Source organism: Macaca thibetana, chromosome 1 (assembly GCF_024542745.1).
Source record: "Macaca thibetana thibetana isolate TM-01 chromosome 1, ASM2454274v1, whole genome shotgun sequence".
NCBI lineage: Eukaryota > Metazoa > Chordata > Mammalia > Primates > Cercopithecidae > Macaca > Macaca thibetana.
This window is the reverse complement of record NC_065578.1, coordinates 117259947-117287320: the sequence shown is the minus strand read 5'-3', so window position 1 is coordinate 117287320 and position 27374 is coordinate 117259947. Positions and strand designations below refer to the sequence as shown.

Genomic DNA, 27374 nt, shown 5'->3' with positions numbered 1-27374 from the left:
ACCAGCCAGAAAACGTCCAGGACCAGACGAATTCACAGCCGAATTCTACCACAGGTACAAAGAGGAGCTGGTACCATTCCTTCTGAAACTATTCCTATCAATAGAAAAAGAGGGAATCCTCCCTAACTCATTTTATGAGGCCAACATTATCCTGATACCAAAGCCTGGCAGAGACACAACAAAAAAAGGGAATTTTAGACCACTATCTCTGATGAACATCGATGCAAAAACGCTCAATAAAATACTGGCAAACCGAATCCAATTGCACATCAAAACTTTATCCACCATGTTCAGGTCGGCTTCATCCCTGGGATGCAAGGCTGGTTCAACATATGCAAATCGTTAAACACAATCCATCGCATAAACAGAACCAACAACAAAAACCACATGATTATCTCAATAGATGCAGAAAAGGCCTTCAACTAAATTCAACAGCCCTTCATGCTAAAAACTCTCAATAAACTAGGTATTGATGGAACGTATCTCAAAATAATAAGAGCTATTTATGACAAACTCACAGTCAATATCATACTGAATGGGTAAAAACTGTAAGTGTTCCCTTTGAAAACTGGCACAAGACAAGGATGCCCTCTGTCACCACTCCTATTCAACATAGTGTTGGAAGTTCTGACCAGAGCAATCAGGCAAGAGAAAGAAATAAAGGGTATTCAATTAGGGAAAGAGGAAGTCAAATTGTCCCTGTTTGCAGATGACATGATTGTATATTTAGAAAACCCCATCGTCTCAGCCCAAAATCTCCTTAAGGTGATAAGCAACTTCAGCAAAGTCTCAGGATACAAAATCAATATGCAAAAATCACAAGCATTCCTATACACCAATAACAGACAGAGAGCCAAACATGAGTGAACTCCCATTCACAATTGCTACAAAGAGAATAAAATACCTAGGAATCCAACTTACAAGGGATGTGAAGGACCTCTTCACAGAGAACTACAAACCACTGCTCAACGAAATAAAAGAGGACACAAACAAATGGAAGAACATTCCTTGCTCATGGATAGGAAGAATCAATATCATGAAAATGGGCAAACTGCCCAAAGAAATTTATAGATTCAGTGCCATCCCCATCAAACTATCAATGACTTTCTTTACAGAATTGGAAAAAACTACTTTAAAGTTCATATGGAACAAAAAAAGAGCCCACATTGCCAAGATAATCCTAAGCAAAAAGAACAAAGCTGGAGGCATCATGCTGCCTAACTTCAAACTATACTACAAGGCTACAGTCACCAAAACAGCATGGTACTGGTACCAAAACAGAGATATAGACCAATGGAACAGAACGGAGGCCTCAGAAGTAACACCACACATCTATAACCATCTGATCTTTGACAAACCTGACAAAAACAAGAAATGGAGAAAGGATTCCCTATTTAATAAATGGTGCTGGGAAAACTGGCTAGCCATATGTAGAAAGCTGAAACTGGATCCCTTCCTTACATCTTATACAAAAATTAATTCAAGATGGATTATAGACTTAAATGTTAGACCTAAAACCATAAAAACCCTAGAAGAAAACCTAGGCAATACCATTCAGGACATAGGCATGGGCAAGGACTTCATGACTAAAACACCAAAAGCAATGGCAACAAAAGCCAAAATAGACAAGTGGGATCTAATTAAACTAAAGAGCTTCTGCACAGCAAAAGAAACTACCATCAGAGTGAACAGGCAGCCTACAGAATGGGAGAAAATTTTTGCAATCTACCCATCTGACAAAGGGCTAATATCCATAATCTACCAGGAACTTAAACAAATTTACAAGAAAAAAATAACCCCATCAAAAAGTGGGCAAAGGATATGAACAGACACTTCTCAAAAGAAGACATATATGCAGCCAATAGACACATGAAAAAATGCTCATCATCACTGGTCATCAGAGAAATGCAAATCAAAACCACAGTGAGATACAATCTCATGCCAGTTAGAATGGCAATCATTAAAAAGTCAGGAAACAACAGATGCTGGAGAGGATGTGGAAAAATTGGAACACTTTTACACTGTTGGTGGGAGTGTAAATTAGTTCAACCACTGTGGAAGATAGTGTGGCAATCCCTCAAGGATCTAGAACTAGAAATACCATTTGACCCAGCCATACCAGTACTGGGTATATATCCAAAGGATTATAAATCATGCTACTATAAAGACACATGCACACATATGTTTACTGCTGCACTATTCACAATAGCAAAGCCTTGGAACTAACCCAAATGTCCATCAATGATAGACTGGATTAAGAAAATGTGGCACATATACACTGTGGAATACTATGCAGCCATAAAAAAGGATGAGTTCATGTCCTTTGCAGGGACATGGATGAAACTGGAAACCATCATTCTCAGCAAACTATCACAAGGACAGAAAACCAAACACCACATGTTCTCACTCATAGGTGGGAATTGAACAATGAGAACACTTGGACACAGGGCAGGCAACATCACACCCCAGGGCCTGTCAGGGGGTGGGGGCCTGGGGGATGGAGAGCATTAGGAGAAATACCTAATGTAAATGACGAGTTGATGGGTGCAGTAAACCAACATGGCACATGTATACCTATGTATCAAACTGCACATTGTGCACATGTACCCTCGAACTTAAAGTATAATAATAATAAAAAAGAAAATAATCCTATTCATAATAGCCACCAAAAAATAAAATGCCTAAGAATACAGCTAACCAGGGAGGTGGAAGGTCTCTACACTGAGAATTACAAAACATTGATAAGAGATATCAGAGATGACACAACCAAATGGGAAAACATTCCGTGATCATGGATAGGAAAAATCAATATTATTAAAATGGCCATACTGCCCGAAGCGATTTACAGATTCAAGGCTATTCCTATCAACGTACCAATGACATTCTTCACAGAATTAGAAAAAGCTGTTCTAAAATTCACATGGAACCAAAAAAGGAGCCCAAATAGCCAAAGCAATCCTAAGCAAAAGGAACAAAGATTGAGGCATCACATTATCCAACTTCAGCTATACTACAGGGCTACAATAACCAAAATAGCATGATACCAGTACTAAAACAGACACATAGACCAATGGAACCGAATAGAGAGCCCGGAAATAACGTTGCATACCTACAATCATCTTCAACAAAACCAACAAAAGCAAGCAATGAGGAAAGGACTCCCTAGTCAATAAATGGTACTGGGATAAATGGCTAGCTATATGCAGAAGGTTGAAACTAGACCCCTTCCATATATAGTAATTGTCTCAAGACTTACATGTAAAACCTAAACTACAAAAACCCTTGAAGAAAACCCAGAAAATACCCTTCTGATCACAGACCCTGGCAAATATTTCATGGCAAAGACACCAAAAGCAATTGCAACAAAAGCAAAAATTGACAAATGGGACCTAATTAAACTAAAAAGCTTCTGTACAGCAAAAGAAATTATCAACAGACTAAACAGACAACCTACAGAATGTGAGAAAATGTTTGCTTCTTTGTCTTTCAACACCACGACTATCCCCTCACCTCTAGGTCAGGAACTGGCAGACAATGGCCACTTGTTTATCTATAGCCCGTGAACTAAAAATGGTTTCATATATGCTTAAATGGTTTTTGAAAAAACAAAAGAAGACACAACAAAATTATAGGAAATACAAATTTCAATGTCGTTTTATAAAGTTTTATTGGAACACAGTCATGCTCATTTGTTTACATAGTGTCTATCTATGGCTGCTTTACATAATAATGGCAGAGTTGAGTAGTTGCAACAGAGAATGTATGGCCTGCAAATTCAAACTCTAAAATATTTACTGTCGTGCCTGTGACAAAAAAGATTTGCCAACTATTGCTCTAGGCATTTATCTTTTTTTTTTTTTTAATTTCTAATTCAACAGTGAAATTTTGTCTATCAACTAGTAGGTATGAAGTTATTTTTTAGATTTGGAGTTACACAACAGAATTCCTAACTTTGTTTTGATATGTAGATAAGCCCTGATCCAGCTTATTTTTTCTTTGCTAAGTAACTGAAACTCTTCACAGCATGAGTTGAAACTGACAAATTTCAATTTATGACAAATTGAAGTAGAAACTTAAAGCTCAAAACCCTCTAGGCCAAGCATTTTTCTGGGCATTGATACTCCTCTTGGGCATCCCCTTCAGTGGTCTTGCAGCATGAATCACACCCCTTTCTGGAGAGACTCAAGGCATATTTAGACAATAATAAAGGACTAGAACATTTTTTCTCATATTCATACTAAATCTGTTCCCCTAAGTTTTCTACCTATGAGCCGCAATTCTGTGTTTGAAATCCCAGAGTATAAGCCCCTTCCATGCAAAGGTCCTTCCAAATAATTCAAGACAGCTATTGCATGAGTACCCATTCCTCCATGTTTAAATTCCCAATTCCTTGAACCTATCTTCATAGTATGAGGTTTTGAGTATCCTCCCCATCCTATTCACTTCATTCTGAATATGTTTCAGTCTGTGTTCCTGTTTTAGGTGTCGTTTATAAGTAGAGTTATCCTGCTAGGTTTTTACTTTTATTAATGCAGTCTCTACTTAGTAAACAATACCTTGCAAATAAACATCTCCAATTTTCTGAATAAACCCACCAAATCATCTGTTTTCTCAAATTGGATCAGTGGAAATATAAGCATTATGACTTTCTTTTCTTTTAGTTGCTTACATACTTTATGCCTTAGGTCATGGCTGATGGTAGCATATCAACTATATTACCTGAAAAAAAATTGGAAGATGATTTAAATGAAAAACCTGAGGGCTATGACAGTCTATCCTCTGTGCACCTTGAAAAGAATCATCAGCAAATCTATGGTGAACATGTCCCCAGGTAAAATAATAATACTATAATTTTACTTTTAATTCTAAGCTCAAGGAGCATCTTAACTGAATACTTGAAGTGATTATATTTTTATTTCTTCAAATAGGTTTTTCGTTATGTATGCTGATGGATCAGGAATGGAACTTCTTCGAGACAGTGACATAGAAGAATATCTATCTTTGGCATATAAAGAACCAAATACTGTTGTTCTCCAAGAGCCAGTGCAGGAACAGCCAGGTAGAGGACCCATACTGTGTGGAATGCACTGTGTCTCTTCGCCAATTCTCATTCTCCTTACTATCCAGTATGTCTTCATGTCGTCTTACTTTTTCCACTTTGCTCTCTTTACTGCTCTGCTTTGGAAAGTAGAGCAGAAATAAGTTGATATGACTTATAGCTTATATAGCTACTTGAATTTAGGTATATATCAAGATGTATCTGAGCACCAATCTGCGTAAGCTGAGTATGTATCCCTCTTCTCCTATCAGCAGATTTGTATCTGTGTTCAGGTATGTACCAAAGTTCTGATTTATGAGTTCATTTCATCTTGGTAAGAAAAAACAAAGAACAGTGAGATATCTCTTGTAAATTCATTTTTTGCCATTTTGAAGATGTTGCTTTGATGAAATTGATGTATGAGTTATAATGCCAACCTGAAATACCTGGTAAGTTATATAAGCTATATTCATTGGGTACTTATGTTGTTTTCCTCAACTTCAGGGAAATTGGTGTGTTGCCAGAGGTTAGAGATACATATCGCATTAAGTAAGAACCATCCAATATATGTAATATGTGTATCTAAATATAGATATAAGCCTATATATTATCTGCATACAAAACCTATGTGCTGTGCCTAGGTTTATGTGTGTGTGTGTGTGTGTTTTCATCTTTGTGTTTTGGGATACATTTTGTGTGCATTTATAAATATGCCTGCATTTCTGTGCCCTTAAAACTTTTAGTGTATCAATGCACATGTGCATGACATTAATACACCTTGCTCTTTGTGAATATGGAACATGGGGGACTCTGACTAACCCCCAGTCAGTGTGGTGCATGTATGGAACTGTGGGAGAATAAGAATTCATCTCACATTGGTTTGTTAGTCATTTAATTAGCCTCTACTTGGAAAACCACCATGTACTAAACACTGGCTGGGTGTTAGGAATACAATGGTGAACTGAAACAGGCATGGACCCTGTTTCAATGGAGCTTGTAGGTTACTGGGAGAGATAGCTGTTAATTATAAAGTCACACAACTGTATGATTATAAGTTGGGATAAGGCCTATGAAGGAAAAGAACATAGGTCTGAGAGAATCTAACAGAAGAAACTGACATAGTCTAGAAGGCTTCCCTGAAGACACCTGAGCCAAAAGCTAGTGGGTAGGTAGTGGTTAATTAAGGTAAGAGAGAGAGCTTTCTTGGAAAAGAAAACATAAAAGAGAAAGCATAAAGCATTGGAAAACATGGGTTGGGGGAAAGGCCAAAGTAGCCGAAGCACAGAGGGGAAGAACAGTACAAGTTGAGGTAGGGGCAAAGGAATGTTAAGGGCCATCTTTTATCTCACAAGCAATGTGAAGGCAAAAAAGAGTTTCATCATGGACTAACATAATCAGTCACCCTGACTGCAAGGGAAGGTTCACTCACAGAGTATATATAGGTGGCGAAGTCAGTTGTTGCTATAGTCTAGAGCAGGATCTTTTTAAGGCACATCAAGTAGGTTTCACAGAGAGAGAAAAAGGTGGACTCAAGTTTATTGGGAGAACTGACAGAACTTGTATGTGGTTGGTGAGGGACAGTGAGGTGTCAATGAATACTTTCAGGTGATCTAAATCCAGTCTCTAGGTGTCACAGTGACTGAAAGCTTCATCCTTCTTATTTGTTTGTAAGGTTCCTAAGTATAGTCATTGTGTCTCATTAATCTTTCGTGTCTAAGGCTATTCAAAAAGAACTTGTTGAATTTAGTGAATGCATTTTCATTTTCTCTGAGTACTTTCAATGGGTAATGGTCTTCTGACAACTTTCTTTGAACCAGGCACCCTGACCATCACAGTCCTTCGCCCTTTCCATGAAGCATCACCATGGTTAATAAAAAAGGAAGATACAATTGTCCCTCCTAATCTCCGGTCAAGGTCATGGGAAACATTTCCCTCAGTTGAGGTATATAATTTCTTCTAAAAAGTCATTTTATTAGTGTGTACATCCATCCAAGGGCAGTGGACCAGAGTCTTAGGTCTCCTCCCATATATTCATATATTTTCATTCTTATGTAAATTGTTAATGTGCTCAAGGAGTTTTATATTTGAAGATTCTAACATTTGTAGATGTTAGAGGAATACTCTGAGTATTCCAACATTTTAGAGGAATACTCCTGGCTAGCTAATTTCAGTTTTATTTCTTTTATCCTGTATTGTAGGCTTGCACATCTTCCTATAATATTAAAACATTCTTTCTGAGTAAGCCAGGTTACACCTCTGTCATGGAATTACTGATATTATATCATACAGAAATATTTCCTTCTATCATTTCTTATTTGTTCATTTTAACACACAATTTTGGGTCTTTTACTCTCCCTTTTTTTCTTCATATATTAAAATTGCCCAAACTGACCGTCTAAGAATAATATGAAGGATTATACGCATATTGCAATGTTAGAAAGTAAACATTGTAATTATGTCAGTTAAGAGAAGCTCCACCTAAATTTTTTTAAGAATAAAATATCTTCAGTAAGAATCAATGAAGTTCTGCACCTTGCATAATTTACCATTTCATTTTATAAGCAATTTATGTCACATGTCCAACATATGGTCAGGTGTTAAATAATTAAATCAGTGAAGCTATTGATAGTATGATCAGAGATTGATAATTGAGATAATGTTTTTGATTGTGATCATTTTTGCTGTCCTACACTAAATCTTGTAATAGCAAACACAGATGATGAACATTTAAGATTACAGTGACTTCCTAGCCCTGTGGTTAAATTTGGTGACTGTAGTCAACATGGTAAGATGAAGGTGACTTGAATTCTGATCCCAATTCTACCCCTTATTAATGTGGGATCCTGGACAAGTCACACTGGGTCTCCATTTCCTTCTCTGAAAATGAGGAGGTCACACCAAATGGCACACTGAGGCTATGTCCAAATTGTAAGTACTACATGATGACAAAGGGTATGCCACGTCTAAGATTATTGAAGAAAGTTTATTCTCATTCTCTGAAACTCTTATGCTCTGACCTTCTACATCTGGTAGGAGTGGCACAGGCCTGCAAAGCCCCTAAGTGGCTGTCACTGTCCAGGCCTTTTGAAATGAAGCACATCCAGCACACTTGAGGACATAGTAGGGCAGCAAAGCACACCATTCCTGAAAATCAATCGCAAGTATAACATATAGTGTGAGTTTACTCTCAGGTAGCTTTTTCTGCCCCAGAGATCCTCAGACTCTGGAGGCATGCTTAATCTAGAGTAAGCTCAAAGACGGCCCAGATCTGTGGAATTACTTCTCTTGCAAAGAATCTTTCTAGGTCAAAATGAACATAGAACCTGAAAGTGAAAGACTGCTCAGTGCCAAATGTCTTCGTCTACTTGTGGGTACTAAGAAATAGCCACATCCATTTGTCATAAGCTAGGCTGTTATTACATTGCTTAGCATTCTTCTACATCCTACCCAGGGCACCATGCAACAGGATTTTTAAATATCCAGTATCTTGGTAACATAAATAAAGAGGAAAGCATGCCCAGTTCTGTTATTGATTTTCCTTATATTTGCAGAACTTTTTGAGGTTAAGGATTTTCTTCACGACTGTGTCCCTGAAAGGTTATTATGATATCTACATAATAAATTAACACTTAAAAAATCTGAATGTGAGAACATTCTGATTTCTTTGGTGGTTTTATTGCTTTGTTTTGTTAACAGAAAAAAACTCCAGGACCTCCGTTTGGCACTCAGATTTGGAAAGGCCTTTGCATTGAGTCCAAACAGCTAGTGAGTGCCCCACGTGCCATACTCAAGAGCCCCAGTGTGCTACAGATGCGCCAGTTCATTCAGCATGAGGTCATAAAGAATGAGGTGAAACTGAGGCTGCAGGTTTCCCTTAAGGTAATGGAATCTAAGTAACCTGACCCAAAAGAATCAGAAACAGAGCAATCGTTGCTCTTGGTTTCCTAAGAAACCTGAAATTATGTAATTCTACCAATATTTATCTAGTGCAACACAAGGATGTCAGTCTTTCAGAGTAGAAGGTTGAGAAGTAGAAAATATTTAATGGTTCCCATAAGGTGTAGAAATTATTAAGAAGCCCAAAGACATTGAAAAAGTAAGATTTTTTTGTAAGTGATTTCTATATAGAGCCCTCCATCTTTGTCACTATATAGAAAACTGATATAGTGACCACTGGATAAAGACAGAACCACATATTAATATACTTGTCCATGGAGGAAAAGGCTTTGGAAGTGGTCTAAGAATTTGTAAATATATAGTTAATTGTATGATCATGTCTGTAACATCTCAAGTTTGTTTACTCCCTCAGTACAGGGATTGTATGTGTTTTGTTTATGGTTATATGCCTAGCACCTGGCACAGAGCAGGGTATTATTAGTTATGGAAATGGATCAAATACTTATGAAAAAAATAAAGTACATGTCTCTTGGAAGCAAAGACATGAACTAGGCAAATTCCATTTACAGATAAAATAAAAAAACTATACCTGAAAGGATCCTAGACGTTATCTAACCCAACTCTGTCCATTTCATTGATGAGGACACTCAAGTGCAGAGTTAGAAACAGGGCCTCTCTGAGGCCCCCATGCAGTTCTATACTGTGGCCCTTAAAGCTGTGCTTTCGCACTTTTCAGGTTTTTCCTGTTAACATATTAAGAAAAAGTCTTTTCAGATTGTTTGACTAGTAAACAGTTCTTGAGCATTGTAAACCTATATATTCTTCATTTTTTGTAATATTTCAAGTTGATGACCATTTTTGTATCTCTCTCTACCTAATTCCTAGTTTTTGTTTATTTTATTTTGCTGATTTAGGATTACATAAACCATATTCTGAAGAAAGAAGATGAGCTGCAGGAAATGATGGTTAAAGATTCCAGAACTGAGGAGGAGAGAGGCAATGCCGCTGATCTCCTCAAGCTGGTTATGGTGAGAAAATGCCTTGTATACCCGTTGTCTTACTATTGTTTCAATATTAAATATTTCAAGACAAAATACCGTGAAAAAATAGCTGCTTCTGCCACTTTCATGAAGTATTTGCTCTCTCCTCATAATTTTCAGTTTTTGTGGCAATCCATTTCTCTATATATTGCATTTTCCAAATACATTTTAGGCTCTTCCTTCATAAATAATTCTGAAAGCCCTTAAATAAAACTTTTTGTTGTCTTCAAAAGAAATTGGTATTTATTGAAATACTGAATGATGAGTGAAATAGGAAAGAAGAAGAAATAGGAATTTTTACAACTTAAAATCATTTCCATTTTTAGACATTAGTTAATTGGAAGGAATGACCTACAAAAATTAATTTTATATCAGTATTTTTAAACTAATCCATGTTATAGTAATTTTTACAAAAGATCAACTTGAGAGAATGTTTCTAAACAAAGTAAGTCTTGTAAGTAATATAATCATCGCCATTAAGTAATTCTATCTTCATTTCAGTCTTTCCCTAAAATGGAGGAAACTACAAAAAGTCATGTTACTGAAGGTGAGTTGCATTTAATATTCTTCTGCAGTATATTTACAAATTTCAAAGGAATCATCTTAAATACACTTATCAGTCATTCTGTTATCTGCTAACAAGACACCATGTACCTGTCTCCATTCTTGTATTGGCCATGTTGTGTTGTGGTGGTTTATTTTTGTAAATCATTCTGCATGTATTGTTCTGCCTGAGCTTTGAGATCCTAGAAAACCATAATTTTCTCTCATTCATCTTTAACTGTCATCCATTAAGTGAAAAATGTTGACATTTGACTTTTATGTTAGCCTCAGCTATAATGAAGATATAGGAAGGAAACCGTCAACCAACCAACAGCCCGCCCTCCCACACACAGAACTTTTGAGCAACTACACTGTTATCAACAAAGCCTTGCACTGTTTTACACTGTATGTAGTGCAAGTAGTTTACTCTTAGATCTCATTCAAAGAGTATTCATTTGGGGGTATATGTACACAGCCCTAACAAATGTGGCTAGATGGTTTCATAGCTCACAGCAAACAAGCAGTAGAGAATTTGGTGGGATTTTGTTTCGTTGGCCATATGGCAAAAATCATAAACTGGCAGCTATGGGCTTCATTCATCCCACAGATAGGTTCTGAGTATCCTCCACAATGTGGGCTTGTACAGTTGTTTTTGTTGTTGTTGTTGTTCTTTATCCAGACTTTTTCCTCTTGAAATCTCACATTGTTACATAGTAAGTTTGGCTAAAGATAATTGGCAGCTGCTTCTTTAGAATGAGCATAACAGGAGTCCATCACAACCCCTTATGTCTCCCTGTCCCTATACTCTGTGGTCACTCTTTTACCCTGGACAACTCCTGTAGTTGGGTGGCCAGATTTAGTGAATAAAAATAGAGAAGGCCTAGTTAAATTTTAGATGAATGACAAATAATAATTTTTGTTAGTATAAGTACACTCTAGTTTGGATGTTTGACCCCTTTAAATCGCATGCTGAAATTTGATCCCCAGGCTGGGACTGGTGGCTCTTGCCTGTAATCCTAGCACTTCGGGAGGCCAAAGTGGGTGGATCTCTTGAGACTAGGAGTTGGAGTCCAGCCTGGACAACATGGTGAAACCCCATCTCTACAGAAAATACAAAAAACAAATTAGTCGGGTGTGGTGGTGCATGCCTGCGGTTCCAACTACTCTGGAGGCTGAGGCGGAAGGATATCTTTCGCCTGGTAGGTGGTGATTGCAATGAGCAGTGATCATGCCACTGCACTCCAGCCTGGGCAACAGCACAAGGCCCTGTCTCCAAAGAAAAGAAAAGAAAAGAAATTTGATCCCAAATGTTAGAGGGAGGTGGGGCCTAATGGGAGGCATTTGGGTCGTTGGGGTGGATCCCTCATGAATGGCTTGGTACTTTCTGCCCTCTTGGTGAGGTGAGTGAATTCCCACTCTATTAGTTGCCATGAGAACTGGTTGGTAAAATGAGTCTGGAATCTCCCCTCTCTCTGTTGCTTCCTTTTTCATGATGTGATATCTATACATACCAGCTCCCCTTCCCCCACTGCCATGAGTGAAGTAGCCTAACGCCCTCACCAGAAGCAGATGCCAGCACCATGCTTCTTGTACAGCCTGAAGAATTGTGAGCCAAAGAAATCTCTTTTCTTTATGAATTACACAGCCTCGGGTATTATTTTATAGCAACACAAAGCAGGCTAAGACACAGTGTGTCCCCGGAAGCCTGGGATATACTTATACTAAAAAGTCGTTTATTTGAAATGCAAATTTAACCAGGGTCCCTATACTTTATCTGGCAACGCTACCCTGTAGCTTTTGAATTTTTAACCTCTGGGACAAGTGAACAGGCACAACAAGGAAAACACATAGGTTTTCCAAAAGTGAAGTAAAAACTAACGTATTTGTTTAAACAAACAGTTCCAGGAAATAAACAGTTGTTGCATACTTATAGCTGTCCCTGACATATTAATTTAAATGATCCTAAATCAACATTCCCCCATAGTATTTCCTAAAGCACTCATCTATGAGAAGGCCCCACCAAAAATGAGTTTCATGTTAAAAGAAGTTTGTATAATGCTTCATATTGTCTTATTTTCTTAGAGAGTCACATGTACATTAATTAATTAAAGATGCAGAAAAGTAGTGAAACCTATTTAACCTTGTATAAATCAGTGTTTCCCAAGCTCATGTAACCATGAAACATGACAATATTTTCCTTCTTTTAATCTCCCGTTGACATCCCATCGAGATCATGTTTTGTGAATAAACTGAGAATTGCTGTCTAAATTGTTGAACAACCATTGTCTTATATTCATGTTCTTAGATTCAGGAAGCAGGAAAATATTCGGAAAAACCATTTTAATATCATGGTTAATTTGTTTTAAGGTTTGCTGCCTCAGATATGAGGAAATTCAGTTAAGCAGAATACCACTTCCCCTAATAATATGGGATAAAGGAGATATCACTGCATTTTACATTTTGACTGTAAGTTGCGTGTTTTCTGGTAGGATATTTCATAAAAGTAGTCTAGTTTACGGTTGTATTACAACTTGGTCATGTAAATCCTAGTAAACTCTTGATAGATTAAATATAGTCTCTTAACAGGTATCTCAAATGAGTAATTGTGCACTGATTGTGTGTTGTCCTATGAAGAAGTGGGGATAAAAGTTAAATACATCTGTGTTTAAAGTTGCAGCTCACCTCACTGATTTATTCAAGCAATCTTTGGCTACGCCTCCAAAATGTCCATCAGACACATTTAGGAAAGATTTCTTTGAAAAGAAATGGAGGTAAGTTAATCCAATAATGTGTTCTAATTAGTATTAGGCATGCAGTGATTGAGGAAATGGAATATGCAGGTGCTATAACTTTTGGTGACTACATCAATGAATTCACAGCCCTTCATCTCCCATACTATTAACAATTCATCATATAGTGGTGAGGGTTTTTGGTTTTGTTTTTAAGCTGAAATCATTGTCCCTTTTCACCATACTTTCCTTTCCTTTCACATAGGCACACAGCATCCTCAAAACGCTGGAAAGAAAAGGTAGACAAGACGAGGTAATTCTACCCCAAAATGCACATAAGCACCTGAAAGAGCCCAGAGTAATAGACTCTGAGAATGGGATAGGCCAAAATGTCCTACCAGGCACCCAGATGTTATTTGACTCTCTTCCGCAACATGTCTACCAAGTGGTCATTCAGCTTTATGTGATGATGCCACTGTCTCTTGAGGAAACCCATTTGACCATTAGATAGATCCTCTTCCTCTCCTAAGCAAGAAAGCTGTCCAGGCCTTCTCTGTGCTTTTGGCGATTCTAATATACCAATAAATATTCTGGAACTTTAATGCAGAACACAATCATAAACTTTCAAGGTTCTTATAATTCACAGGAGGAATGTGCTCTAAGCGTTATATGGTTTGGTTTCCTTTTAGTCCTAGGTGGGGATTTCAACTCCAGCTCGTTTGTCATAGAGAAAAGAAGCCGGATATAGTTGTTGAGTATGTAGCGGTACATATGATACTATCTATTGTACACATTTGCATGGCTCCTCTTCAGGATGACTTCAGGATTAATATGTTTCTTCATAAACATGTCAGGGTTGTCTTGTGAAATGTGTTAGGGGAGTGCTGAGATAAGACTTTAAGCCTCATGGGTCACCTCCCCTATTCGAGGTCAAACTAGAAGGGATATACTGTCTGCAGGGAGGATAGCTTAAGTTTTACATGACATGACAGTCTTCATAAGGAAATGAAGACTCAAATAAATGGCTATACCTGAGTGTCTTTATGCTAGGTTTCATGAAGAATGGACACTCATGGAGAAATATGATAGGGCAAAAAAGCACAATCTAATGGTAATAAGCTGGGGGACTGAGGCAAGGTCTGTTGCTCATATTCCTCTCTGTGCATCTGTGTCTTCAGAGATAAGGATGCTCCTTTCCTGCAGGTATTGCAAGGGCATCTCTCATAAGAGGGTCTTATGAGCTGCTTCAGGGGAAGGGCAGAAAATCGTTTCTAGGTTTTATGTCCTGCTTCAGGGAAGAAGGGCAGAGGGAAGGTGAGAGTAACCTTCCTGCTTCTGCCATTTTCTCACATTCCTTCAGCTGAAAATATTCAGTGTGTCAAGCTGCCATATTTTAAGGTAATGTGCCCTGAAGCCCATTATTATCAGAATATCCCTAAGAGCTTCTCCAAGAGACCATGATTGCCTGAGAGGAAGGAGATTGAGAGATGGGGGATAGGATGAGATAGAGACTTCATTATTATGTACTCTTGAGTGTTCATTAAACTGTGTACATACGCTTGTATTATCTATACAAATTTATTAAATTTTGAAACATTATCAATTTCAAGTTTTAACTTATAGGTATATAATGGCAAGCCAGTGAAAGTTTTTTGAAGAAGAAGAGTAAAGCATATAATTAGATGAGTGTCACAGAAAGACAAGTGTTGGCAATGTGGAAAATGACCTGGGTCAAGGAAAGAGCAAGTTTCAAGGAAATAGAAGCTGGTCAGCAAATGTCAGATGATTTAGAAGAATTAGAAATGGGAATGAAAAAAGAAATTTGGGTTTATCAGTTACAAGGTTGATTAGTTTCTTTTGTGAGAATAAGTTTAAGAGAGTGGTGGGCAGCAACCAGACTGCCATAGATCGGCGAGTGCATCCAGTGACGCAGTAGAGATAAGAAACTTTTAATGGGAAGTGAAAGTTGAAGTAAGGTTGTATTTTGATCATGCCTGTCTGGTACTTCCAGACAGGTCAACTAGTATAAGAGCACTGGTCACAGATCCAATCAGTTACAATTTGATTACTTACAGAATGTCTGATGCTGGCTGCTTGTTTCACTTCAGTAACATTTACTTCAGGAGTTCAGTTTGCTCATCAATAAACGGAGGCTAATTGGACTACCAAATAGCAGTCCATAGCAGACCCATAGTAGGTCTCTTTTAGCTCTCACACTGGGGGACTGACGGCTGGCTAGCATGTGCAGTTGTCAAGATCATGGGTTTGGAGGCAAGCAACCTGGGTTTTAATTTAGATTCCACCCTTTATTGGTAATGTGATTTGGAACAGGTTACTCAACTTCTCTATACTTTGGTTTTTCAACTCATAAAATGAGGACAAAAGTAGTAACTCACAGGGTTATTGTAAGATTAAATGTAAAATATTTTGCAAAACTTAAGCTTTTTAAGTGCAATAAGCACTTAAAAATGAAAACTATTTCAGGGAAGATTTAGTTCAACTACATTTAACAGACAACCTCCAAATCCGTGCCCATATTAAAAAGGGGCTTATTTTCCTAATGTGAAAGAAGTCAGAGATGGGCAGTTCATGGTAGGAAGCACCACAACATCATCAGGAATTCAGATTCCTTCTTTTTATCTGTTCCATCATTCTTAGTATATCATTTTCATTCTCAAGCTTACTTCCTAGTTGCAAAATGATTGCTGCAGCCCCAGGCATTACATTCATATTTCAGGAAGCTGGGAAAGACACAAGGCAAGGACAAGGAAAAGTCTCCCAGCTGAGTCAGCCCTCTCTAAAAGCTCCTGGACTTACCCAATGACTTCCGTTTACATCTCATTGGCTTTCCCTACATAATGTCTCCCCAACATAGGGGTTCTGCTATTGGAAAACAGGACTATCATGATTGCTTTTATTTAACTCTATAACCACTGACCACATTATTCACAAATCATGCCTCAAGATTTTGTTTTTGGTTTAAGTTTTTTTGTTACTACTGCTACTGAAATTATGAAAACCAGTAGACTCTAGCTGTCATTTAAACCTCAGAGAATTGAAAAACCTCAAGAAGTTTAACCATTACAGGGCTATGTGATTTTTAGCCTTTTGAGACCAACTACAAAATCAAACTAACATCCGGTATCATTATTTCCTATCTTACATGAGAGTCTGATTTTTGAAGTAAGAAATGTGACTGATTCTAAAAGAAGAGAGAATGAACCAAAACAATTTGACAAAAAATATCTAACAAATTAATTCTTATCAGTTTTATTGTTAGTGATTGCATTCACTGTTGTGGGATTTAGAGCTAAAGCACAAACAAAAAACACTTTAAAATGTTCCATGTCTTCTTTTGCATCATTACGGAAACATCAACCAGGAAGGAAATTGAGACAACACAAAATTATCTAATGGATATTAAGAACCACAGAGTACCACCCTTTTTTAAGTCTGAATTGCACCAGTTATATCAGTCTCAGGTAATTGACTATAATGAACAATAATCTAATAAAAGTTTTTATAAAAGTTGATATGTTGCATATGTTATTATGTAATCTATCTTTCCTGATGCTGTTTAATTCTTTCCTGCATCGACCTGACTGACTAACCTACACCCTTCAAATCCATATTCTCACAAGCATGTGATAGGGAAGACTAATGTCAGGTCTTGCACCTAAATAGAAGTTCTCTATAATGCATTACTCTCACTCCCTGATCCTGCCTTTCAGTGTCTCTGTTAATCACTCTCTCCCATCTATGTTAAGCCTTTTTAGGCAGAATCTTTCCTATCATTGACCCTCCTCTGATAACCCATTTTGAAGTTTTTATTCAGTTAAAATTTCCTCACCCATCAGCTGCTAAGATAGCACTAAGAGATCGTGAGTTCTTGGAAGCTCAGGGAGGGAGAACGCTCTTCTCCTGTTCTATTTCAGCTTAACTGTAGGACCACAGCCCTGACCTTCCCCTCGCTGGCCAAAAGTTCATTAAAACCCTGAAGCAAAGTGAATATTTTCATGTGTTCAGAACACCCTGCATTTCTGTGAAAATTTCAGAAGAAATTATGGGAAATTATGACTAGTTAACAAAAGCTAGAATTGGGTTAATCAGTCTCTTATAGAATTTCAGTTTGTAAATTTTATTTTCAGGGCATTAAAAATATGTTTTCATTATTGCTTATCAGTTTAACATATTTGTAACAGTTGAATTTCAGCCGTGTATAAGTCTAAAATAAGGTTTTTTTTCCTTTCAGTTTAATCATCTGGACAGTCTTTCCAAAAAACTGCCTCCTTTTACAAAGAAAAATGAAGATGCAAATGAAATGGCTGTTCAAGATACATCTGATCTTAATCTAGGTAATATGTTAGCATAGCACATACTCCTCTTAAATGTCCATAACTGAATAATACCTGACAGCGGCCTCTTAGGACATAACCACTGATAGCTGATGCCGTAGCCTACAGTGACGTGCATATTACAGATCTGGCTGAGTTATATGAGAAAACTAAGATGTAAATAACATTTTGTTTTCATCCTGTATGCTTAAAATTGGCCTAAATGCATTTAGGAGACCCGACTAATTTAAAAAGCAGGGGAGTAATGAAAGTTCATTGGGGAACAAGACATTCATAAGATCTCAAAATATCAACCCACATATTACTTACAAATTATAAGGAGGAAAATGTATCTTTACAATGGAGACATTGAGCATTTTCTACCTTAACTAAGTCATCAAACTCCTACCAACAATGAGACAACCTAGCAGTGAGTGAGTTCTCGAGTTCACGAAGTGCATAGATTCTTGATATGGTCTGGCTTTGTCCCCACCCAAACATCATCTTGAATTCCCAAGTATTGTGGGAGGTACCTGGTGGGAGGTAATTGAATCATGGGGGCAGGTCTTTCCCATGTTGTTCTCGTGATAGTGAATAAGTCTCATGAGATCTGATGGGTTTATAAGGGGGAGTTCCCCTGCACAAGCTCGCTGTCTATTTTCCTGCTGCCATTTATGTAAGACATGACTTGCTCCTCCTTGCCTTCCACCGTGATTGTGAGGCCTCCCCAGCTACGTGGAACTGGGAGTCCATTAAACCTTTTCCTATAGACATACCCAGTCTTGGATATGTCTTTATAACCAGTGTGAAAACCGACTAATACAATCCTATAGAGAATTCTTGCCAAAAATACTTAACCAGAATCTAATCAAGAGGAAACAGAGGCAAATGTCTACCAAAATGTAGACATTCTGTAAGACTACCAGCCTAGCCTCTTCAAAAATCAATATCATTAAAACAAAAAAGATGGGATGATTGTTCTAAACTGAAACAGACTAAAGTGATATAAAAACTAATGTGAAACCTAAGCTTTGATTAGATCTTTGGTTGAGGAAAAAACAGCTGTAAAAGATATTTTGGAGAAACTGCACAAGTTTGATTAGGAGACTGTGTAAGAGAGGACATTGTTAAATTACTGTTAATTTCTTGGGTATGATGATGGTGCTGTGAATATGTAGGAGAATGTCTTCATTTTCAGGAGCCGCATGCTGAAGAATTTAGGGATGAAATAAAATTTAGTGTTTCTCTCTGATAAACTGAGTAGTTAAAATACCCAGATAGAGGAATTTTCTGCTGTACAGTACGATACTTGAAGTTCAGCTGTCTATAATGAACACAGCCAATAGAAACATCTAATTACGACAGAATTGGTAAACCAAAGATTAAGCTGGAACAATGATGTATAAATGTGATGGGGAGAAATCAGGGATCAGAAATTGGTGGCTCTTATGCTGCCTCTCAGACCTCCTGCAGCCTGGGCAGTCAACATGAACCAAGCACTGCTTATTCTCCTCTTGAAATGGAGTGAGACTGCGGAAGTCTTTTCCGCACAGTACTTGAGGCAGCCAGGACTATTCAACCGGGGTTGGCACACACACAGATTGAAATGTATTTGCCTCCTCAATCCTAGATAGATTTCTTTAAAATTTATTTCCTATTGTACCTATTTCTTAAAGAGATACGTTTAACAAAGAGCTACGTTTTCACAGTAATGAATGAATTTAAGTTTGGAAACTTTAAAAAAAGATCACATCTCAGTTGCCATTGCCAGGTAAAAGTAGAATCAAATTACTTGGCCTCTTCTACGTAACACAACAAGGTGACAACTACTATTTGGTCATAATACCCATAAAGAACCAGCTAGCTCCTAGGGAGTGCGAACTTTGCATATACCTTCCTGTTTGTTAATGGCAAACATTATATCATATTTTAAGAATCCCTGCCTCTTAATGGCTTTCTTATATTTAGTCTTTCTAAAGAGAGTGGGAGAAAAGGTACCTTGTTCATTGTAAAACACCTTGTTCAATGTTTGTTCATACAAACAGTAGTAGTCATTATATCATTGTACAAAATATCACTTTGTAAGGTTCATTTCGGGTTTTCTAGATTTCGAGCCACGTAAGGTTTCAGAACAGAAGTCCTCAAGTGTGGCTAGCCTTCCAAAACCAGATATTTCTGCGGCTAAGAAGGATTTCCCTACTCAGAACCAAACTGAAAATTTAACAAAATCTCCTGAAGGTATGGCAGTCATTTTTTTTATCGTATTGTGTCTTGAAACTGAACATTATGCCTTTTTGGCATATGGGAGATGGCACTAGGAAGCGTGGTTGAGAGTTACAGAAAAAAATTGAGAGGGTCACAGATCCTGGGGCTACACAGCTTTGCAAAGCTTCTTAATACATCAAAGTATCTTAAATAACATTTTTGAGAATGACTGAAAGTTCCAGATTGAAGGAAAGAAACATAAAGCAATATTTTTTGATGTTATTTTATTTCATTTTTACTTAATTTTTTCCCTTTTAATTATCTAAGAACTTGTATGATTTATTGAAGATCAGACAACACCTGACAGCTTTTCTTGAGTAGTCAAAAATTTGGTACTTAGATTTACCTGTTATCTCAGTACTTTCTTGGTCCTGCAGGTGCTAGAAGAAAAACATAAGATGTAGTCTCTATCTTACATAGCACATAATCTTACTGGACTAGCAGAAATTGAAATACAGAATAATACAGGATTATATCTAGTTACAATAGAGTCACATCATGCTGATTTCGCTAAGATAATTCAACTAAATATAGTTGGTCACAAAAGAGAGATAGAGAGAGTAATTTGCATTGTGTAGATAATTTTGCCACCACTTGGTTCCTGTGGGCATGTTCCATGCTTAATGTGAGATGGGAATCTACAGATGGGTTTCAGTTATCTCTTATAGAGCAAGTATTTTGCCACATTTAAGGGTGAATTAAAAGATTTACCTGGCCAGGCACTGTGACTCATGCCTGTAATCCCAGCACTTTGTGAGGCCGAGGCGGACAGATCACTTGAGGTCGGGAGTGCAAGACCACTGGCCAACATGGTGAAACCCTGTATCTACTAAAAATACAAAAATTAGCTGGGCATGGTGGCGCGTGCCTGTAATGCTAGCTACTGAGGAGGCTGAGGCGGAGAATCGCTTGAATCTGGGAGGCAGAGGTTCCAATGAGCTGAGATCGTGCCACTGCACTCCAGCCTAGGCAACAGAGTGAGACTCTATCTTAAAAAAAAAGAAAAAGAAAAAGAAAAAAGAAAAAGGATTTACCCCATACAAGACTTTTGCGTTTCTGACTTAAACTTCTCTCCTACAAGTTTTATTCGTTCAGTGGATAATTACTCAATGCCTACTGTGTGCTAGGCATTGTTCTAGGCATGGATGTACAACAGTGATGAGACCCCTCCCATGTCTGATGGAGCTAGACCTCTCACATATTATGGGCAAATGTAGACAATATGTAAACAAATAAATAACTCAGATAAATTCAGGTTGTAATAAATATTATGACATAATAAAACAGTACAATGTATGGAGAGTGACTTGGGGAGAGGGACAACATCCCATTAGGAGATTAGAAGGCCTCTCTGTGAAAAAATAGTTGAGTTGAGACAAGTACAAGAAGGAGTTAGCCCTGCAAAGGTTAGGAGAGAGGAATAGTTCATGTAGTGAGAATAGCAAGTATGAAGGTCCTGAGGGGAAGAAACATTAAGGAGGCATGTAGCTAGAACAAAATGAGCAACGGAAAAAGTAGAAGGAGATGAGCTCAGACAGAGGGGCAGAGATGAGATCATGTAGTACTTCTCAGTGCAGTTTTATTCTAACATCAGTGGAAGGTTTTGAGCAGGGTAGTTATTTTTAAAAGATCACTCTGTGAGGATAACCACTCGTGGCAAGGAAAGGGAGGAGTGAGAAAATGAGCAAGCAAGGAAGAAGCAACTGAAGTGGCACATGTGAGAGTTGCTAAAGACCTGGGCTATGACGGGTGAAGTGGGAATGGTGAGAAGGAAATTAATAGGAACTATATCATGAGGGTGGAGCCAATAGAATTTGCTGCTCAAGAGGATGCAGGAGTGAGACAAAAAGAGGAATCAAGGATGATTCTTGGGTTAAACCGATTGTGAGGCTGAGAATTTGTAGTTTTGATGAGTTCGCACGTGGCACTGATGTTGCCGATATAGGTTCATGCCTTGAGAATGGCTGTCCTGAGGCAAACTCTAGAAGGTAAAAGTCAGGCGGAGGAAGAGCCAGTAAAGGCCATTAAGAAGAAGCCAGTAGGCCAGGCACGGTGGCTCACACCTGTAATCCCAGCACTTAGGGAGGCCAAGGCGGGCAGATCTCTGAGATCAGGAGTTCGAGACCAGCCTGGCTAACATGGTGAAATCCTGTTTCTACTAAAAATACAAAAAATTAGCCAGGCATGGTGGCACGCACCTGTGATCCCAGCTACTCGGGAGGCTGAGGCAGGAGAATCACTTGAGCCCGGGAGGTAGAGGTTGCAGTGAGCCGATTTCACGCCATTGCACTCCAGCCTGGGCAACAAGAGTGAAACTCCTTCTGAAAAGAAAAGAGAAGAGGAGAGGAGAGGGGAGGGGAGGGAAAGGGAAAGGGAAAGGGAAAGGGAAAGGGAAAGGGAAAGGGAAAGGGAAAGGGAAAGGAAAAGGAGCAGCAGCCAGTAAGGTATAGCAGAATAACAGGAGTGTGAAATCACTGAGTGTTTTGAGTGTATCAAATGCCCCTGAAAGGTCAAGCAAGGTGAGGAAGGAAGGTGGGGTTGAACAAGATGGAGATCACTGGTGAACTTAACAAGGGCAGTTTCAGAGCATGGAGGGGGTTGAAGCCTAAGTAAAGTGGGTAATAGAATGGTGGCAGCACAAGACTACACAGCTTTACCCTAGAGTTTTGCTTAAAAGACTAAAGAAATGGGATTGCAGATAAAAGAGGAATATGTAGTCAAGGAAGAGATATTTTTCTAAAGATTAAGCATACTAGAGCCTATTGATTTGCAAATGATGATAATTCCATACCAGGGAGAACTTGATGATGCCAGAGAAAGGGGCACCTAAGGTGCAAGACTGCAAGATCCTAAAGAAGATGGAAGAACATGGCATCTGGGGAAAACTTTGAGTGACAGAATTAACCTTAGATATGAATAGGGTCACCTCCTCCATAGTGACAGGAGAGAAGAGAGAGAGTAGGGATACATTTTCAAGCAGGTTGATAGGTTTGGTATGGGGAAGATGGATGAGGGAATTCTAGTCTGATTGCAAAGGAGTGGATATAATGATAGAGCATCAAATCTCTTCCAGATAAGCAGGAAAGCAAAACAAGAAGGGAGGGACTGCTTGTGTAAGGTGGTAGTGTTGGTGAGAGACCTCAGTGAGGTCAAATAATTGCCTGCTGGATATGACAGAATAATAAGCTAGAAGAATAGGAGGTGGTAATCCAGAAAGGGTGCTGGAAACAGAGTTTGAAATGGTAAAATCATCGGGGTTGGCAAGGTAAAAAATGTGGCCATGAGACTTTGTGAGGTGGAAAAGATAAAGAAACGGTGTGATCAAGAATCAGATAAGATAGGGTGTTGGATGGATCATCCAGGTGATGTCATCAGGAAAAACAAAGTGGGAGACCCTCTCAGGTGTTAAAATCACCAGTAAATAAAGGGAATGGTTGAGAGTGGTCAGTAAATAACAACCACTTGGAGAAGTAGTAACTAATATAGTCTGATAGCACAAGCTTCAAAGAAACAAAGCTTTGAAAGAGGAGAAATAAATTGTTTGAAACACCTACTGCACTCCCAGGTACCGAGGTACTTGAGAGAAGGGACAATAATATGACTCCACTGTAAATGGAAAATTAAATTTTGATATAAAAAGTTTAAAGAAATTCAGAGTAGGAAGGAATTAACACAAAGCAATGGAGAAAGCTTTATGGAAGGGATGGTCTTGAAAAATAAACAGAATTTCATAGATTTTAAGATTTAAGAGGTGAATTGCCTGCAACAACCCTCATTTTACCTGAGGAAACTGAAACCTGTTCAAGCGACATCTAAAATCGTACAGCAGATTTGTGACTGAGCTAGGGTTAGAATGAGTTTCAAGACTCCTTATTCTCTATATTATATTATACTACATTCCCGATGTAGGGAAGAGAAAAGAATATTTATTTTATTTATTAATTCTTTTTTTGAGAGGGAGTCTTGCTCTGTCGCCCAGGCTAGAGTGCAGTGGCACGATCTTGGCTCACTGCAACCTCCACCTCCCGGGTTCCAGCGAGTCTCCTGCCTCAGCCTCCTAAGTAGCTGGTATTACAGGCGCCCACCATCATGCCAGCTAATTTTTTTTTTTTTTTTGTATTTTTAGTAGAGATGGGGTTTCACTATGTTGGCCAGTCTGGTCTCAAACTCCTGACCTCAGGTGATCCGCCCGCCTCGGCCTCCCAAAGTGCTAGGATTATAGGCATGAGCCACCACACCCGGCCTGAATATTTTATTTAAAATAAAATGAATGTGTTCAAAAGCTTAAAGGGAGAAATGAACAGGAAATCAGTGTAAGTAGATAAGAGTGTTTTTATCTGGTACTAATACAAGGTGATGTCCAGAAAATACAATAGAGTCAGCTAGAGAAGGTTTGGACTTGCAAAATAAAACGTGGGTTCAGTGCTCACTGTGATAATACTGCATGGAAGCACCGCCAAATCCTGTAGTGGCCTAGAACAGCCAGTCTGTGGGCCTGTGGATGTCCATGGCAGCTCTGCCCCAGACTGGCACAAACCAGGGCAGTTTATCCTGGGAGAGGTGGTTGTTAACCATTCACCAGCACACCTCCGGCTGCAGGTAAGGTTCAGGTGTATTCCAGGAATGCCACACTGTAGGAGCCAAGGAGCCACCACGCTGGGCAAGCCGTCCTCACAGCAGAGGGTCAAAGCTCAGGAGAGACCAGCAGAAACACATGCTGCACTTCACAGCCTCTGCTCAGCCTGGCACACACTGCCATCCACAGACACATTTGTTGGTTAAAGCAAGTCCCATGGCCAAGCTCAAAGTCAATGGAGCAGAGAAATACACTCCACCTACAGGGAAGCCATCCTCAAAGGGGAAGTAAATAATTGTGATTAAATAATCCAGCCTTCCTCAGCATGGTAACAAGGAACCACTACTGGTTCTTCAGTCGGCTCAGGTCCAGCAGTAATATTGAGATGAACGCACTAGTTGGATTGTACCAGTTGTTCAAATATTAAAGCACCTCAGCTGGTAATTAGCCACTGCTCCGAGACCCTCAAGGACTCCCTGCCCCATGATCCCGATCTCTGGAGAAGCCCTAGGCAGGCTCAGTGGAATAATAATCTGCATGTTTTATGGGAGTCAGTCTAGTACAGAGCAGAGCTAAGAGTACAGGCTCTATCTGGGTTCACATCCGGGCTCCTTGTGTAATAGCTATGAACACTGGGCACATTATTTAAACCCTTTATCTCTTCCTGTTTCTCTTCTGTAAAGGGGAAATAATGCTATATACATCACAAGGCTGTGAGAATTAAATTAGTTAATGTATGTAAAATACTTAGCACAGTGCCCAGCTCATGATAAACTCCATACCATATTTACTATTAATAATAATAGTATGAGCAACAAATTAGTACTTATTAGACTGATACATGCATGCACACAAAGCAGTAATACACATATGGCAAGGATATGAACCAAAACTGTACCAAGCTACTGGAATGGTTGCCTATGCAGAGAATGGTGATCAAAGGGAATAAATACATTAAAACACTGATCACTGAGTTCCATTCCCAGAGATTCTGATTCTGTTTGGTCAGGAATAGGGCTTTACTGGCATGTGGACTGGAAATCTCTATTCTTCCAAAAGCAGCCCAGGAGACTGTGATACACGAATGGGTTTGGGACACGCCGAGTAGTAAAAGGAGCATGTTCCTTGTGGTTCCAACACACTTAGGTCCACATCCCAGCCCTGACCCTCATTATAGTTTCTTGGACAAGTTATTTAATCCTCTGATCCTCTGTTTCCTTTGGTAAACAAACAAAAAAAAGACACTGCAACTATATTAGTTAGGACTTTTCAGTTTACAGCCATGAGAACTTAAATTCAAATTCACTTGAACGACAACAACGAAAAAGGAAATTTATTGGTGACCAGAAGCAAACCACAGAAAAGTGGCTGTGTGGCTGTGGTGCTAGCCCAGGGGCATTTGGCTTCAGGTTCTCTGGCTTTCCAGGAAAGTATTCGTGTCGTCTGAATGCCTATTTCTCTCCATATCCTCCCTGCCTCCACCATGACCCATCCCTACTTGTTCTTGTTTGGTTTTATCCTCTCCTACAAAGGACAGGTTATTTCCATGTGGCAAAGATCATGACCATAAAGGCCTAAGATTCTGATTCTTCCAGATCCATAACCTAGTATGTAAGATGGGGTTATCGCTGTCCGCTTCAGTGGAAATATCCAGGGATGGGACCTCATTGACTGGGCTTTGCTCCTCATGGTTGGGACGAGGGATGTCCTGGCACCAGATGTGTGTGGCAGGAGTTTGCATAGAGATGGAGGATGGGAAGAATGCTGAGCAGTCCAAGATTATAACTGCCAGAGCCCCCTCATTCAGGTATAAAAACATGTGTGGCACTCACCTGCAGATCGTGGACACTCAAATATTAGTCCCCTTCCTCTTCCTCTCTTCCTGATTTGAATGCAGGAAAGGATTTTTAACTACCATGATCTAAAATACCATTCTTATTTCCACCTCCTGGATCTGTGGAACAAAGACACACAGCTACTGCTGCATGGATTTCCTACACTTGCTCATTCCCTCATGTAACTGAGGAAAAGAACAAGTCACCGAATTTAGTGATTTGAAGATTTAATTTTATGGCTTAATTTATCTATACTTACTAAACACTTTTTAAAACTATAAATATAGTAGTAGAATCAAAATTATTGGGATTTTGTTTTACTCATTAGTTTCAAGAAATCTTTCAGAGTTAATGTTGTATTGTATTATATATTGTTGAATTAGTAGACGGAACCTTGAAGACCTGGGTATAATTCAGTTCATCCTATGCAAGCCACTTGACTTCTTAGAAACTTATTCTTCTCATTTATTAAAAAATGGATGCTAATAGCATCTGTACTGCCTGCCTTATAGGGTTGTGTGAGGACCAGTATTAGGTCATGTATGTAAAATCACTTTGTAAAATGAAAAGGCAAGAATTAACAGAAGACTTTTCTCCTTTTAAATAAGCTCTTTAAACTAAAAATAGAACTGCAATTTGACCCAGCAATCCCATTACTAGATATACAGCCAAAGAAAAAGAAATATTTCTATCAAAAAGACACATACACTCACATGTTCACTGCAGTAATGTTCACGATAGCAAAGATGTGGAACCAACCTAGGTGCCCATCAATGATGGATTGGATTTTTTAAATGTAGTACATGTACACCATGGAATATTATGCAGCCATGAAAAAGAATGAAATCATGTTCTTTGCACCAACATGAATGCAGCTACAAGCCATTATTCTAAGCAAATTAATGCAGAAACAGAAAATCCAAAATCACATGTTCTCACTTGGGTAGAAGCTACATCTTGGATACTCGTGGGCATAAAGAGAGGAACGAGACAGCGGGGACTCCGAAAGGAGACAGAAAGGGAGGAGGCAGGCTGAAAAACATCCTATTGCATACTATATTCACTATTTGGGCAGTGTGATCATGCATTATACCCTTGTAACAAACCTGCAGTAAAT

General features: G+C 38.7%; 1 protein-coding gene across 5 annotated transcripts in view; it reads left to right on the top strand.

The window, feature by feature from the left end:
- The window catches only part of SPAG17 (sperm associated antigen 17), a 234437-nt gene that overhangs the window by 184068 nt on the left and 22995 nt on the right, over window positions 1–27374 (top strand). For all 5 annotated transcript variants that reach the window (XM_050748555.1, XM_050748550.1, XM_050748562.1 and 2 more), the window contains 11 exons: window positions 4686–4831; window positions 4929–5059; window positions 6856–6980; window positions 8735–8917; window positions 9850–9963; window positions 10477–10522; window positions 13190–13289; window positions 13513–13560; window positions 16630–16729; window positions 17500–17602; window positions 19688–19819. In XM_050748555.1, coding sequence (XP_050604512.1) covers window positions 4686–4831; window positions 4929–5059; window positions 6856–6980; window positions 8735–8917; window positions 9850–9963; window positions 10477–10522; window positions 13190–13289; window positions 13513–13560; window positions 16630–16729; window positions 17500–17602; window positions 19688–19819 — 1228 coding nt within the window. The remainder of the gene's footprint in view (window positions 1–4685; window positions 4832–4928; window positions 5060–6855; window positions 6981–8734; window positions 8918–9849; window positions 9964–10476; window positions 10523–13189; window positions 13290–13512; window positions 13561–16629; window positions 16730–17499; window positions 17603–19687; window positions 19820–27374) is intronic.